The following is a 17267-nucleotide window of genomic DNA, read 5'->3' as shown; positions in this document are numbered from 1 at the left end:
GCCATAGTTTGCTGCCCTCGACCCTGGACCCTGGTTGAAATGTCACTAAGTCACTAAGTCATGTCTGACTCTGCAACCACATGGACTGCAGCACACCAGGCTTCCCTGTCCTTCTCTATCTCCCAGAGTTTGCTCAAACTCATGTCCATTGACTCAGTGATGCCATCCAACCATCTCATTCTCTGTTGCCTCCTTCTCCTCCTGCGCTCAGTCTTTCCCAGCATCAGGGTCTTTTCCAATGAGTCGGCTCTTCACATCAGGTAGCCAAAGTATTGGTTGAAATGACTGAATGATATGGTTGAAACAGGCTTAGAGCAAAAATGCTGGCAGAAAACAGCATTGTTTTGGCCCTTACTTCTGCCCAGGTTTTGTGTTTGTTTTTCTTTCCCCCTCAAAGAAATCAAATTTTCTTGTCTTCTTCACTTTCCCTTCTGCACTCTTTTGTCTTCCAGCTACATGTGTGTGTGTCTGCTTGGTCACTCAGCCATGTCCAACTCTTTGCGACCTCATGGACTGTAGCCTGCCAGGCTCCTCTGTCCATGGGGATTCTCCAGGCAAGAATACTGGAGTGGGTTGCCATGCCCTCCTCCAGGGAATTTCCCAACCCAGGGATCGAACCCAGCTCTCCCACATTGTAGGCAGATTCTTTACCATCTGACCACTAAGGAAGCCTCCTGGCTGCATGAAAGAACCCATCCACCTTCAAGTTTTATTCTCTTTCCTCGTATTATCTGCATATCTAGCAAAGCTTCAATTTACCATATGCCAGTGACACATCCTCCCATTTTTGTATTTAATACCAGTGAACACCCTCCCTAAGTATCACCATTTCCAGGAGTGACTATTCTATATCACATTATTCTTTTATTTATCAGTAAGATTAAAACTCCCAGGGACAATGATTTTCTTCATTGTCAGTATGTTTCATTTTGTGGGTAATGCAATGTGCATTTGCTTCATGGTATAAATAACAATAATGCATCAATTTTCAACAATATAGACTACTATACCAAGAACATATAAATGTGAGTTATGTGGACTATATCATTTGTTACACAAATAGTTTGTAATCTTGATATTTTTAAACATAATAAAATGATTTCATTCAGAAGATGGCAAAGAGATAGTACTCCTTTTCAACATGCTGAATTTCTTTCTCTGAAGAAATGAGTTTTGGAAAACAACAAATGTTCTAGCCAGAAAATGTTGAAATGAAAAACAGCAGTCCATTGTCATGTCAGCAGAGCTATCAAATGTGTTTATGTATTTGAACACTCCTGGATTAATCCTTTTCTAAAATATTTGGTTCTGCTTTAAAAAGAAATCATGAGGATTAACAAGTCTTTTAGGCACATTGATCCTGAAGCAAGAATTGCAGCATGGCTTGTAGCATTGTCCAGAATAACTTTATGTAGTGATGGCCCTGTTTTCCATCTGTACTAGCCAATATTTTGTGGGTTTTGAGCATTGTAAGTGTGGCAAGTACAACTGAAAACCTGATTTTTAAATTGTATTTAATTTTAGCTGATTTAAGTTTAAAGTTATATTTAAATAGTTAAGATCTTTTTTAAAGAAAACTTCTAAAATTGACGATATGTGATTATGCAATATATTTCCGCCCGCCCCCCTTTTTTTCTCTAAAGTCCATATTCTGGAATATAATGATTTACATAAAATTAGCAAAAAAGATTTTGATTTTTAAAAAATTCTATTATTAAAATAGCCAATTTTAACTGACACCTCAAGGATTATCTTAATAAATATGAAGCAGCTATAATTTGTTGTGATTCTACTTGCTTGGGTAAAATTACACAAATCATGGCATAGTTTCCCATGAATTTTGGTCAAGTAAACTAGTGAAAAAAACAAACACAAAATAGAAGACAATGTTAGCTAAGAACCTGAAGGACCTTTTTTTGTATCAGTCAGGCTGCTGCTAAGGTCCTTCAAGTAAATAAGAACAAAGACTCTTGAAAGATTGTGAAAATCAAAGAGCTCTTTCCTTGTTTTAGAATGAGTATGAGCTGGGAGAGAGGGGAAAAGAAAAATATGGGGTTAATTTGTAACAACACATTCTATGGTGTGTATATATCATATAAAATTATGTTTTAACTTCTTTGTGAGTTTTATTGTCCATAGGGTTTAAACACTATGTGATCAAAATCACATTATGTAGTAAAGAGTGTGTGAGTAGGTGGATAGTTAGGTGGGTGTAAATCCCTATAAAATCCGTTTAGAAGATAAATGATAGCTATTGAAGTTTGGGCAAATCAATTTCACCAATTCACTTTACTTGTCTAATGCATCTGGGTGCCAATATAGGGCTTGTTTCCTACCTTTACAGGAGGTTCGAATCAAGGTGAACAGTCAAAAAATATTTTCCATGAACTATGTGTATTATTAAGGATTATTTTACCATGGAGTTAGTTGTTTTTACTGCAAACTAAGAAATTAATGAACAAGAATACTGCCTGTGAACACCAAGGTTTATTTAAAAGCCAATATGGGTTTAGTGTGGTAATAAGGGCAGAGTTCTCCAAGGACTGCAAACCTATTTATTATACATCAAATTTTACTGACTTTGAAATCTCCCTAGAAGTATTCACTTACCTCATCATGTATTATGCATTTCAGATCTTCAGCAACAGTAGCAAAATTCAGGTGTGGCCATGATGTGGTTATGCAATGAAACTATTATACACTGTGATTTGATACAGGAAACTTCAACTGTTACGTCCTCTTAAAATTAGGAGCAGTATAGGAAATATAGATCTTTAAACCTTGTAATAGCCACATACGTTAAAAAGAAAATCCACTTACTTTGAAAGTAAAATCCCATGCCATGGAGTTTAGGGGGTAGGGGTGACTGTCCTATAAATGAATTGTAATTTGTCACTTTAAAATTGTATATGCATTTATAACTGTAAAATGTCTGGTGGCATATAACCATAATGTATTTTTCAGTTTTATATTCATTATTCTTTTAGGTTTCCAGAGTGAAAGAAAAGAAATAACCTCCTAGTGAAGGATATTTTACCAGGAGATCACCTGTAAAAATGATTGAGTTTTGTGCCTAAGAATATCTTTCCTAAGTTCAGGTTCTCTAGTAGCTCTAATCTATTGAGATAGAAAAATATACATGGTAAAATGAGGTCTCCAAATATTCCACACCAAATGTGTTTTATCCTAAGAAAGATGATGTTCTATATGAATTATTGAATTGATATTATTAAATTTTGAAAGTTTTAAAAAAAATTTGGTTGACAAGAGAATATTTGTTTAAGCTGCATTTAGAATGCACTGTTACTTAGCTGTTCTCAGGGTGGGTTAGTGTTGGCAGTGAGGGTTTATACTTAGCCATACAATAGGCGACTTGGATCAATTAAAGACAATAGATTTATGGATAGTATATAGGGCAGTGGCCTGAACAAAAGTAGTTACTAGGTATATAGCCACTGAATTAATTGAATGTTCCTGCCAGTACTGTAATTAATGTAAATCTAGTCTTTAGCTCCAGAATCCATGACATCAACATAGCTAGCAAGAAAATACATCAAGAATTCAGTCTTCTACATGTATTCCTTAATCCTCTCGACTTGTCTTTCATATTCTTGTGTTCCCCAAGTCACATTTCACCAGAGCAGTTGCCAGGCAAGACCTGTTCTTTCTGTTCTAGTGAGCTTGGGCATCCACATGTCGACTCAAACAGGAAGCTCAGAGTTAGAAATGCAACATACGTGAGGACATAAGTACTTTGAAGAGAGGTCTGCTTCTCTTCATCAGCTTCACCTTCTCTCTTCTATGTTCTAGTAGCAAATGACTGCCTGGTTTGTATGATTGGTCATTTAACAAATGTTATACCATGTAAGGAAGGTGATTTTTATTGTTGTTGTCCAGTCTTGTCATGTCCAACTCTTTGCTGCCCCATGGACTGCAGCACTGCAGGCTTTCCTATCCTTTACTGTCTCCTGGAGTTTGCTCAGATCCATGTCCATTGAAGAAAGGTGGTAAGAGTATACAAATATATAAATTCAGTCAAGGCTATGTGTGTACGTGATGTGTGGTTGTGTGTGTGGGTATTTGAGCTTTGGGGAGAGATAAGGCAGGAAGATACAAGTTGAAAGAATAGTAAAGAAAAAAAAGCATTAACTGACAGAGTCAGATGAAGTAGCATTGATAATAAATGCTGTAGAATCTTTTAGAAAGAATAATTATTTCCATCCAAAGGGATTAGGCAATCTTCTCTGAGGAGGTCACACTTTAATTACCCAAAACATGAAGGATGGAGAAGAGTTTTATATGTGTCAATTAAGAGTAATTATTGAGAGAAAAGAAGGCATTTTAATGACAGAGTGGATGGTGACAGAGGAACAGAAGGAAGAAAAGTCAAGAGGCAGAACAGGAACAATGAAGCCACCATTTTCACCAAAATGGAGTTTTGTAATTAGAAAGATGTGAAGAATAGTAGAGAAGGTCAAATTGTTGAAAGCTGTTTCTTCAAAAGGCAGACTAAAAATTTTGGAGAAAATTTCAAATCAATCATATGATTTAAGCAAGAAAGTAAAACGAGTGGAATTTTGGAAACTGAATTTGGTAGTTGGATTTAGAGTTGACTCATTGGAAAAGACCCTAATGCTGGGAAGGATTGGGGGCAGGAGGAGAAGGGGACGACAGAGGATGAGATGGCTGGATGGCATCACCGACTCAATGGACATGGGTTTGAGTGGACTCCGGGAGTTTGTGATGGACAGGGAGGCCTGGCGTGCTGCGATTCATGGTGTCGCAAAGAGTCAGACACAACTGAGCGACTGAACTGAACTGAACTGACTGAATAGGACTTTATCATCATCCCACATATTTTCAAAGTTATGAAGAAATTATACTAAGATCCAATCAGTAACTAAAGGACTTTATTTCAGGGAATGCTATGAAATAAAGTGGACTTCCTTTTGTACTCATATCAGTGTGTTTTGTCAAACACTGGTTAAGAGCATATGCTTCTAAACATCATATTGGGTTCAGATCCTGGTTGAGTTACTACTTTTTGGCTGTGTGACCTTAAGCAAGTCACTCAGCCTCTCTGAGTTAGTTTTTCATGTGTAAAATGGGGACAATAGTATACTAGTACCTACATCATAGAACTGTTGTTACTAAATGTTGTTATAATCTGTTACCAGAAACTGTAGCTGTTAAACTTTTGGTACAGTGTACATTTCCCCATGTCACTAAATATTCATCAACGTCACTTTTTAAATGACTGCAGAGTATTTCACTGAATGGATGTTTCATAATTTTTAACCCATACCTATTGGTGAGCATGTAAGCTATTTCAAATGCTTTACATCTCTATGAGGCTGTGTTCCTATAGTTTAGGTACACATCGTTGTCACCTTAAGATAAATTATTAGAAATAGAATTTCTGGTCTAAGTGTAAGAATATGTTTACATTTAGATATGTACTGCAAAAGCTCTACCCCATTCGCTCCCAGCCCCAACCCTCAGAGATATTCCGATATACTTGCTTACCAGCAATGTATGAGGAGACCCAGTTCCCTGAACTATTGTTATTATATGATACCACCATTTAGTATTACAAGATAAAAATTTTTTCATTTATTTTTATGCCAAATCAATAGTGCAGTTGATTTGAACCTAACTGTTTGAATTTCACTTCTGTAGTTCCTAGTGAAGTTAACGGTTTAATAGACTTATAGGTCAGTTATAGTTCTTCTTTCATAAATTTTCTGTTTCTGATGCTTGTTCAGTTTTTTCTTTTAAGTTGATCTTTTTCCTATTGATCTATGACAATGGTTTTTTTTAAGAGTGTCTGTAAAATTATATAAGATGAATTGATTTGGGTTTTGATTTTTCTTTTGCTTATTTGATTTATTATGCTAGAAAGTTTTATATTGTTACAAATTGAAGTTGGTCTCTTTATGGTGTTAAATACAAATGATAACTTTTACATCAAAAGTAAAAGAACATTTAAAAATGAATGACAAATCTACCAAAATACAGAAGTTACTTATTGCAGTTATATGAAGATCATTTAACCATGACTTCATATTAATCATAATCCAACAATTTATTCAATAAGCAATCTAGTTTTTCTTGTAGTCTCATATAATAGAGTCATAAATTACCAAATATCAAATAGTAGCTCTTTTGTTTTCAAAAATATGTTTATATTTGAAATATGTTAAAGTACATTTCCTTTATATTATTTCATAATAAAGTTGACATCTAAGTGTATATCTCATTAGTGATAATGAGAATTAAGGGTATAGATTGTTCTAGCAAAAGTGAAAACTTTCCATTTTAAGACTCCATTTATGAAATAATGTGTTAGATTGGAAAGATAGTAGAACATATGTTTTAGAAGGGAAAAGGAAAATAGAATTTGGAGTTCGAAAAACCTAAATGCTTATGGCTGAGTTTTTCCACTTACTAGTAAACTTAGGAGTATTATTTATAGTTTTGAGCTTTAATTTCCTCATGGGTTAATTAGAAGGAATGAATACTTTTCAGGCTTTAAAAAATATTTTCATTGAATCTTTTAAATTGAAGGACAAGAAATGAACACATAGAGAATAAGTACACAGATAATAACAAGAGAAGTTGATGGATTTTTTTGAGTTTTCATACCTATGCTACTAGTACGCACCCAGATCAAGGATTCGAACATTACCCTAGGAGTCTCCTTCATGTGTCTTCCCAATTATTAACCCTTTTCCAGCTACCACCTTCACCCAAGGATAAGCACTCTGCTAACTTAGGACACCTCTATTAGTTTTGCCTGTCTTTGAAATTAATATAAATGGAATCATATAGTGTATGCTCTTATGTTTGAATTCTGTTCATCATTATTTTTGTGAGATTCTTCTGTACTATTTCATGTACCATACTCTGTTATCTTATTCTCTTTATAGTATCCTATTGTGTGAATATATCACAGTTTATCTATTCTACTGTTGGTAGACATTTGGGTTGTATCTAGTATGACGCTATTATAAATAATGCTGTTATGAGGTTCATGTCCTTTACTGCGTATATATACACATTTCTTTATTATATACTTGAAATAGAATGACTGGATCATAAGATATGTGTGTGTTTGGCTTTGGAAATAGCACCAAACAGTTGTCCAACATGGCTGTACTAATTCACTCTCACGAGCAGTGTATGAGTTCTAGTTGTTCTACATCCTCATTGAGAGGATGCCGTTTCATTCCTTTTCCTTCTAGCCATTCTGGTGGATGTGAACTGGTACCTTATTGTGTTTTAATTTGTGAGCATCTGATAATTAGAGCTATTTTTGTATCCACCAATGTCAAGTTCCTGTGCAAATCTTTTGCCCATTGGGAACAAAATAATAGTTACCTGTCTTTTTCTTATAGATGTCAGAGTTTTTTAATACAAGTTCTTTGTCAGATAGATGCATCTTAAATATCTTCTTCCAACTTAAACCTTGTTTTTTTTTTCCTTCTACAATCTTTTCCTTTATGCATGTGCACATGCTAAGTCACTTCAGTCGTGTCCGACTTTTCGACCCCATGAACCCGCCAGGCTCCTGTGTCCATGGAATTCTCCAGGCAATAATACTGGAGTGGGTTGCCATGTCCTCCTCCAGGGGTCTTCCTGACCCAGGGATTGAACTGGCAGCTCCTTCAGCTCCTGCATTGCAGTCTGATTCTTTATCGCTGATCCACCAGGGGTACTGCTTTTTATGTCTTATTTAAAAAATAATCGCTTCACCTAAAATCATCAAGATATTTTCCTGTGTTTTCTTTTACATCGAGGTCTGCAGCAATCAAGAATTGATTTTTTTGTATGTGGTGTAGAGTAAGAGTCAAGATTCTATCCAATTAATCTGGAACCATTTGTTCAAAAGATGATCCACAATCCACTAAAGTGGGCACCATTGCCATAAATTAAATAAATGTATGTAGTCTGTTCTCTCAGCCATATCACACATAATTAACTAAAATAAATATTGATATCTGCTTATAAACATTCTTATACTTTTTGTTTTTCAAAATTGTCTTAGACATTTTTGACCCTTTGCAATTCCATGTATATCTTAGAATTGTGATATCAATTTTTATTAAAAACTAGCTGCTGTAATTTTGATTAGGATTGAATTGAATTTACACATTATTTGAAGAAAACTAATATATTTACAGCATTGGAACCTTCAACAAAGCATATTCCTCTCTTTGCTCAAATTTTCCTTAATACCTGAGTAATGTTTATAGTTTTTACGGTAGAAGTCTTGCTTTTTGGTATGAATTATAAAATTACTCCCTACAAAACAAAAAATTACTCCCTACAAAAGTAAGAATTAATGCTCTTAAATTCATCATAAGAGCACTTACTTTCCAGAATTTTGACAAATGCCTTTTTAAAAAGCAATATAATAGGCACATAGTGGTATATCATTGCTATTTTAATTTTCATTTCAGTGACTACTTAGTGGTTGGACTTTTCTCTTGTTTATTGCATTTGCATTTTTTGGCAAATTCCTATTTATATTCTTTATTCAGTTTTCCAGTAGATTATTCATCTCTCTTCACCCTTTGAAGGATCTTTTTACATGAAATAATATTACCCTTTGGCTGATAGATAACACAAATATTCCCAGTTGTTATTGTTTTTAATTCTGCTAATTGCCCTTAATTTCTAGGTGAACAATACAAATATTATATTTAATAGTTTATTCACGTTCCTGTCATTTCTAAAGGGCTTCTCCACACCAGCAGTTTAGTCTATCATTATTAATGTTTTTTACACTTAACACTTTAATTTCTCTAGAATATTTGTGATCTAAGATATAAAGTCAACATTTCATATCTGCTTATTTGTAAAATAAGCACCTCAATCTATCTTAATATTAACACTTCTACACATTTGATATTAATATTCAAAAACTGAAAAGGAAGCCTAATCTTGTGTGAAATTAGGTCAAGTTTTGGTTAGATACTAAATTAAGACATAAAGGAACTGAATGTCTTTAATTGTTTTCTTTCACCACAGAGCTTGCGCTATATGAAGAGAATGGTTTTTTAATACTTAAAAAGATTACTAGGAAAAATGACATATTTTGGTAGTAAGGTGTTTCTGTCCCTATTTTGATAAGAATATGAAGTAGTAAATATAACAGTAAATTAGTTTAAAGCACAGAAATGACACAAAACAGAACTTTTAGTTTGCATCATAAATTATTCACATCTGTTACCTTTTTCCAGGAACTGTATATAAGAAGCCATTAGTTCCTAAAGACCATTTTGAAGGTCAGAGAGCGAGCACAATAATTATATGCTAGAAGGCCTCAAATTCCACCCTATGATTAACTCAAGTGATACTGTCCTAGGAAAATAATCAGATTTTTGACTGATAGCTTTAGATATGGTGTGTGTGTGTGTGTGTGTGTGTGTGTGTGTGTGTGTGCGCGTGCACACATGCATGCAGTCATGTCTGACTTTTTGTGTCAGCATGGACTGTAGCCTGCCAGGCTTCTCTGTCCATGGAATTCTCCAGGCAAGAATACTGGAGTGGGCTGCCATTTCCTACTCCACACTAGATATGTTATATCCTATTAATAATGATTTTCTACTAAAATATATAAAGTATAATTTCTCAACACTGTTTTTGGTAGCAACAAAAGCTCGTAGCTTTCCTTTCTAAATTAACTTATTTCTTTGCAAAGGTAAAACATTTTTATTTTTCAAAAAATATGGTGAAAAATCCCCTATCCCCTTTACCATCTGCTCTACCATCCCCAAACATTAATTTTTAACTCCAGAAATATACTTACGAGATGAAATCCCAGAAGTAAAAGTTCTGGGTCAGAGATTATATGCCTATGGTAAATATTGCCAAAATTGCCTTCCACAGGAGGTGTACCAGTGTGTATATCCCTTGTATAAGAGTCTGAATTTCCTACAGCCTTGGCAGCTTAGTGTGTTTTAGATTTGGGTTTATTTTGTCAGTACAGTATGTGGAAGTTTCAGATCTCTCATTGTGACAAAAGAGTAACTTCTTTTCGCATGTTTGAAATCCATTTGTGTTTTTTTTTTTTTTCTTTTCTGCAAAGTGCCCTTAACTTTTGTCCTGTGTTCTTTTTGGTTGTTGGCTTTCTTCTTACTAATTTGCATAAGCTCTCTTTATGGGTTAGGAAATTAATACATTATCTGAGATGTCTGTCACAAATTTTTGTTTCATAATTTGTCATTTTTCCTTTTACTTTGCTTTTAGATTTCTTCACCATGCATACGTTTCTGATTTGTATATTGTCCAATTTACTAATGTTTTTGATTTTTAATTAAAGATGACTTGAGGATTAAAGTTAATTTAAGATTAACTTGAGGATAAAATTACACGTTTTCATGTTGTTGACTACTCTGGACACATTTTGCTTCTTATATTAAGAAAAAAAGAAATTAATCCTGAGTCTGGAAATTGTTTTTCTTACATTCAATTGATATTTATTGAAGATCTATCATGTGTAGGAATCTAGTTATTAAATTAAATGTAAGTAACAAATTAAATAGTATATGGTAAATGCTATGATAGTGGGAAGCATAGGTTTGTGAGGATATGTCCAGTATAGGTTCCATAACTAAGCTGAAAACTCCTCGTGCCCCATAATCTCATTGTAAGCAATCCTTTAATTATTCCAGATGTTAGTCAGATCTCACCCATCACACTGTTTTCTGTCAGGGATGGTTCTATCTCTATCATCAGGAAGGGATGAGTTGGGAGTATGAGAAGGAGAGGAGACCAACTATCTTAGCTAAAGGTTACCCAGATTTCTGCACGTAACTATAAAGCCTAAATGAAACATGAACTATTTTGTAATCAGATATAAAACTGAGTTCACACTCAATTTTAGAGATTTCAGGAATGTATTATGGTTTTTATCTCCAGTAGCGTCAGAATCTAGTGACTCTTAAATGCTGCGCATTGAAGCAATAAAAGGCTTTTTACATTTACCTGTGAGTAGAAAATGATCCAATAAAAATAAGCTGTTTAGTTCCCTCCTTAGAGATGCTGGAAAAGATAAGTTGAGGGTATTATTAGATGATATATGCATGGTACTATATTTGTGATATCAGCTGTCACACACTCACATTCACATACATATATAAATATAGTTCAGCACCATAGACGTCCTCATGAAATCCACATAAGCTTTGATCTAATACTACATTTACTTGGTTTTATAGCAGGATACAAGTCAGACAAAGCCGATACAGCCTCATGATTCATTATGCATGGCCAGACATTCCATGCTACCCACACATGTTGCTTCTTTTGACTCATCCACACAGGGAAAAGCTGCCAGGGATGAAAACCAGAGTTTATGCAGGTCACTTAATTTATTTTTTCACTTTTCTTCAGATTAAAAAAAACTAACCAATTTTATTTTAACTATTTATAGAAAGAGAAATGTTATGAAGCTTATTAATCCACTTTACTGAAACACAGGTTCAATCCCTGGGTCAGGAAGATCGCCAGGAAAAGGAAATGGCAACCTACTGCAGTATTCCTGCCTGGAAAATCCCATGGACAGAGGAGCATGGCAGGCTACAGTCCAAAGGGTCGCAAAAGAGTTAGATAGAATTGAGTGACTAAGCAACAGCAGTAGCAATCCATTTTAGTATCGGATGATTGTATTAGAAATGCACTTTTTGGTACCTTATTTCATTTATTTGCAGGTAACTTTAGATAGAAGCCACATCCTCTATTTCCCTGCTGTATTTTACTCCATTTTAGTCATATAGGCCCATGGGCTATATTTCAACTCCCAGCTTCTCCAATCCAGGCATAGTTCCATATAAGAAACAAGCCAGATATAAGATTTCCTGTTCATGGTAAAGTTCATGTCCCAAGGAAACATTGTTGTGGAAGTCCAAGGTCAGTCCTAGGCTGTCCTACATCAGTCCAGGATAGATGTTAGCCTATTACTCATGCATTTGCATGCATTTTGCACAATATATACAAATGTAGTCATAATACATTTCAGTTTTTCACATCAGGTGGTTAAAGTATTATAACTTCAGCTTCAGCATCATTCCTTCCAATGAATATTCAGGGTTGATTTCCTTTAGGATTGACTAGTTGGATCTCCTTGCAGTCCAAGGATCTCTCAAGAGTCTTCTCCAACACCACAGTTCAAAAGCATCAATTCTTCGCTGCTCAGACTTCTTTATGGTCAAACTCTCACATCCATACATGACTACTGGAAAAACCATAGCTTTGACTAGATGGAACTTTGTTGGCAAAGTAATGTCTCTGCTTTTTAATATGCTATCTAGGCTTGTCATAGCTTTTCTTCCAAGAAGCAAGTGTCTTTTAATTTCATGGCTGCAGTCACCATCTGCAGTGATTTTGGAGCCCCCCAAAATAAAGTCTCTCACTGTTTCCATTGTGTCCCCATCTGTTTGCCATGAAGTGGTGGGACCAATGCCATGATCTTTGTTTTTTGAAAGTTGAGTTTTAAGCCAGCTTTTTCACGGTCCTCTTTCACTTTCATCAAGAGTCTCTTTAGTTTCTCTTTGCTTTCTGCCATAAGGGTGGTGTCATCTGCATATCTGTTATTGATATTTCTCCTGGCAATCTTGATTCCAGCTTGTGCTTCATCCAGCCTGGCATTTCACATGAGGTACTCTGCATATAAGTTGATTAAGTATTATAATGTAATGTTACATTATTAGAAGAGTATTATAATACCATAAAGAGTTGCTCTTGCAAGTTCACACTCTTTATTCCTGTGTACCTATTTTAGCCCTTAAAAATCTGAAGAAAAAGGCTTTACTCTTGCTTTTCCTTGCTCTCTGCTTACTCTTGAGCTTGGGCAATAATCGCTAATGATTTTATTATCACTTACTGTCATGCAGAATATTGCTCTATTTTTCTCTGTTATTTTTAGTTGGAGGATAATTGCTTTACAGCGTTGTGTTTGCTTCTGCTATACAGCAGTGTGAATCACCTATAAGTATATATATATCCCCTCCCTCCCACTGCACCCCCATCCCACCCCACTAGGTCATTCATTGCAGAGCATTGAGCTGAGCTCCCTGTTTTCCACAATAGCTTTCCACTAGCTCTCTATTGTACATACAGTAGTGTATATATGTATATGCTACTCTCTCAATTCACCCCACCCTCTCCTTCCCCTCCAGGTTCACAAGTCCATTCTCTGTGTCTGCATCTCTGTTTGCTCTAGACTATTTGTATGGGTTACTTTATTTAATCCTTACTGTGACCCTATGAAATGGGTTCTACCATTGCCCCCATTCTGTAGAGGAGGCTTTGGGAGTTAAAACCTGACCAAAATGTACGAAAAGGACAGAACCACAATGAAACCAAGCAGCCTAACTCTAGACCTCACAATGTTGAACAGCATACCACACTCCTTCCCAAGTTATTTAAATTTTTCAATCCAGGACAAAATTATAGAATGTTATAAAGTTGAGATAATAATATAGATGTGAAAGATTTGTTAGGCACATTAAAGAAGATATTAAATGAGAAACTTCTAAACATGTTTTTTGGCACTTAATAAAAATTACTGATAATCATTCCATTATAATTTAATTCAAATGTTTTTTACTTTTTATTTCTACTCATCTGATTCTGTTTTACTTGGTTATATTAGAGCTTGCAAAGTATAGTTCGCAAAAACACTTACATCACCAGTTTTCTTTGTAGATGAAAGAATTTCCTTGTACAATTTTCCTGACCCTAAAAGAACATTAGAAGCAAGTATAAAGACAGAGTATGTGGCACATAATATACAAGACACCATTACGTTAGTGAATGAGTGGGAAAATGAAGAATACACTCTTTTACTTTCATTAGTCGGAGTTGGGTGTGCGTTTGTGTGGCTGTGTGTTTTGAATTTTAAAAAGAAAGGTTTGTTGCCTTTAAAGCATAGAATTTTTGGAAAGATTATTAATCAATGATTTGTCATACATGGATTAAATCCAAACATATAACACATGTAAGTCATCAATATTATGCTGTTAAAATACCAAATTCAGTAAATTTCTATAATACTTCATAATAATAGTTTTTGAAAATATTTATTTTTTTAAATTTAAATCATGAGTCTTTTATTTTTTTATTTCCTTGTAGGTTTCTAGGATTTTACCTGAGAAACAAGGAGAAATTGAGGCTCACATAAAAGACCTTGGACAGCTTGAAGAGCAATTAAATCATCTGCTTCTGTGGCTGTCTCCTATTAGGAGTCAGTTGGAAATTTACAACCAACCAAATCAAACAGGACCATTTGACATTAAGGTAAGGACTTCTTGCGCTAAACATTATTTTTCAAGAGTGGGAATATTGCTGAAGTAAACCTCTCATTTGTTATCATCATCATTGTTGTTGTTAACTTAAAAGTATGTTCATAACCTACAAATTGAGAGTTATGTTTATTCAGTGGAAATTTTTAGGACTAAGCCCAGGAGGCAGCATCTCAAGTAACCCTGAGAGAACTGCTCTAAGGAGGTGAAGGAAAGAGCCAAATTACATAGAAGTTTTGCAACAAAGGGCAGGTAGTCTGCACATCAAAAGATTATTGTCAACAAAAGAAAAACCAGATATTTCAAGTTAAGAAATGTAGCACTTTTCTATGTATGGGAAGATGCAAGAGTTTGGACACATTGAAATCATTCCTTTGCTAAGCACCTCAGCTCTCTGGGGCCAGTATCCTGTATTTTCATATCTTGAATTTCCTCAGGACTCACCATAGGGAGTGGCTACTAGATGACAGGTATTCTTTTCCTTCTTGAATGTAGTAAGAGCTCACTGGCTCACTTTGGAGGACAGTAGTTGCTGGTGACTGTGACCAGCTTGTTTACTGATATGGCAGGAAATATTCCATTTCTCATTTTTATAATGTTGTTGCTGTTCAGTTGCTCAGTTGTGTCCAACTCCTTGTGACCCCATGGACTGCAGCACTCCAGGCTTCCCTGTCCTTCAGTATCTCCCAGAGTTTGCTGAAACTCATGTCTATTGAGTCGGTGATGCCATCCAACCATCTCATCCTCTGTCGTCCCCTTCTCCTCCTGCCCTCAATCTTTCCCAGCATCAGTCTTTTCCAGTGAGTCAGCTCTTCGCATCAGGTGGCCAAAGTATTGGAGTTTCAGCTTCAGCATCAGTCCTTCCAATGAATATTCAGCACTGATTTCCTTTAGGATTGACTGATGTGATCTCCTTGCTGTCCAAGGGACTCTCAAGAGTCTTTTCAGCTGATGAAAGCATGCTGTATATGTGTATATATATTATATATATACTTGTTATTATTACTTGACTAGCATTTTTAGTTTTTTTTCTGGCATTTACTAGCAATAACGTTTCATTAAACTCATATCACTAGAATGTCTTCATCATGCTTATTATTATAATCTACTTTCCATCCCTTCTTTAATTGTACTTAATATATGTCTGTAGACTCCTTATCTAAAACTGAAGTCATTTTGAAGACACAGTGCCTACAGAAGTAGCAGCCCCTTAGTAGACATTATAAAACCCTCTCAGACTTATTCCAGTTTACCTTTCTATCCTCTTCTGCCTACTACATCCTCTTGTATTCAAGACACAACAAATTCTATAATAGCATTCTATGTATGTGGTTTCATGCCATGCCTGTTTTCTTGAATGCCTTCGTACTTACTCCTAGTAGAGTGAAAAACCCTTTAATAACTGCTTATAATCCTCTGTATCTATCTCTTACAGCCTTTGTACCTTGATTGGCACTTAAATTTGAGAGACCTGAGTATCTCATTACACTCTTCTTTGAATGCAGAGGGTGTCTACTTACTTATCTCCCTTGTCTCATTCATTTTTTAACACCCCTAATCCCAGGGCTCAGTGCATGGTGGTAACTTGTTAGCATTTTAAAATCAGTGAATAAAAATATTAATGAGGTACCCAGAATGGTAATGAGATGGTATAAGAAAACTTAGGGATCCAGACAAACACACTGTCTCTTCTTTTCCATGTCCCTATGCACGCTGATTATTCTTTCTTTTCTCCCTTCCCAAGAGCCCATTTCAAGGATTTGTCCCAAATATAATTCCCTATTTTTGCATCACCTATGGGCCAACAACATTAAGTACCCAATCACATAAACCAATTCACTTCAAAGCACAATCCATAAATTAATGTAATGATGGGCATTTTCAGACTAAATAAGTTAAATAATATCTTGAGTCAATTACTTCATTGACTCAAATTATTCAGTGCATTTACTTTCCAGGATTATAATAACCTAATGTTTTTTTATCTCCATCCAGTTGGTCTTTTGGTAGGAGATAAGGATAAAAGCAAGTGTGAGGATCTTTTAGAGAAATATAATGAACATTTAGGAAGGATGGAACATCTAAGAATGAGGAAAGGAGAGAGATATAGAAAGGTTTGCCACAACTAAAATGAGTTATATTGGTTTGGCCAAAACCCAAACAAATCTTTGGGTCAACCCAATATTTGCAAAATGCACTGCATTACTTTTACCTTACTTTTTCCTGACATGTTTACATCTCCCATTCTGATAGCTACCCCCAGGAGCAGATGGTCTTGTATAAGTCACAGGTAGATATCATTTCACCCATGCAAAACCCAGGCTGCTCAACCAGTGGTATGGTCTTGGGTTCAGTTTGACAATTATATTCAAGTCACAATAGGCTTGATCCAGAACAAATTTAGGTAGATTTAAGAAGGTATACAGGACAAAGTCACAGCATAGCCAGTACAATTATGACACAGTGGAGGTCCTGACACCAGGGTGTGGCTTCTGATGAATCCGTCACCCTGAATTTGGGTCATGTGTGGTCAAAGGGATAAGATTGGATGAGTGCAAAGCACATCACTTTTTTTTTATTAGCACATCACGCTTTAAGTAATCAGTTCTGGCCTCCTTTCAATTCTTCCACCTAGCTAGCACCTGGTGTCCTCAGAGGTATTTCACTAGCGCCCATTCTCCAGTTCAACTGTATCTCATCAATACTGATTTTTCATTACTCAGTAAATAATCTCAACAAAGAAGAACAGTTAAATAATAACCTCAGCCAGATTCTCAATTATCTTGGATCAAGTTGTCCTTAAATATCTCTTGATTTAGTGTGACAACAGGAAAGGCCATCAACTCTTTGTTCCTGACCAGAAATAGCTTCTTGGAACTCAGAGATAAAAGCACATTCCTTCACTTTTAAATATAATCTGTGGTGAAAATGTGCTTCTTCAGTAAAATGATGAAAAAT

The 17267-nt window shown here is 35.3% G+C and overlaps 1 protein-coding gene across 7 annotated transcripts in view; it reads left to right on the top strand.

Annotated features, from left to right (window-relative positions):
* DMD (dystrophin) overlaps positions 1 to 17267 on the top strand; it is a 2261655-nt gene that overhangs the window by 1476173 nt on the left and 768215 nt on the right. For all 7 annotated transcript variants that reach the window (XM_070462101.1, XM_070462106.1, XM_070462102.1 and 4 more), the window contains one exon: positions 14140 to 14304. In XM_070462101.1, the coding sequence (XP_070318202.1) occupies positions 14140 to 14304 (165 nt within the window). The remainder of the gene's footprint in view (positions 1 to 14139; positions 14305 to 17267) is intronic.

This window comes from Odocoileus virginianus, chromosome X, assembly GCF_023699985.2.
Source record: "Odocoileus virginianus isolate 20LAN1187 ecotype Illinois chromosome X, Ovbor_1.2, whole genome shotgun sequence".
Classification (NCBI taxonomy): domain Eukaryota; kingdom Metazoa; phylum Chordata; class Mammalia; order Artiodactyla; family Cervidae; genus Odocoileus; species Odocoileus virginianus.
This window is presented reverse-complemented; position numbering and strand designations above follow the sequence as displayed.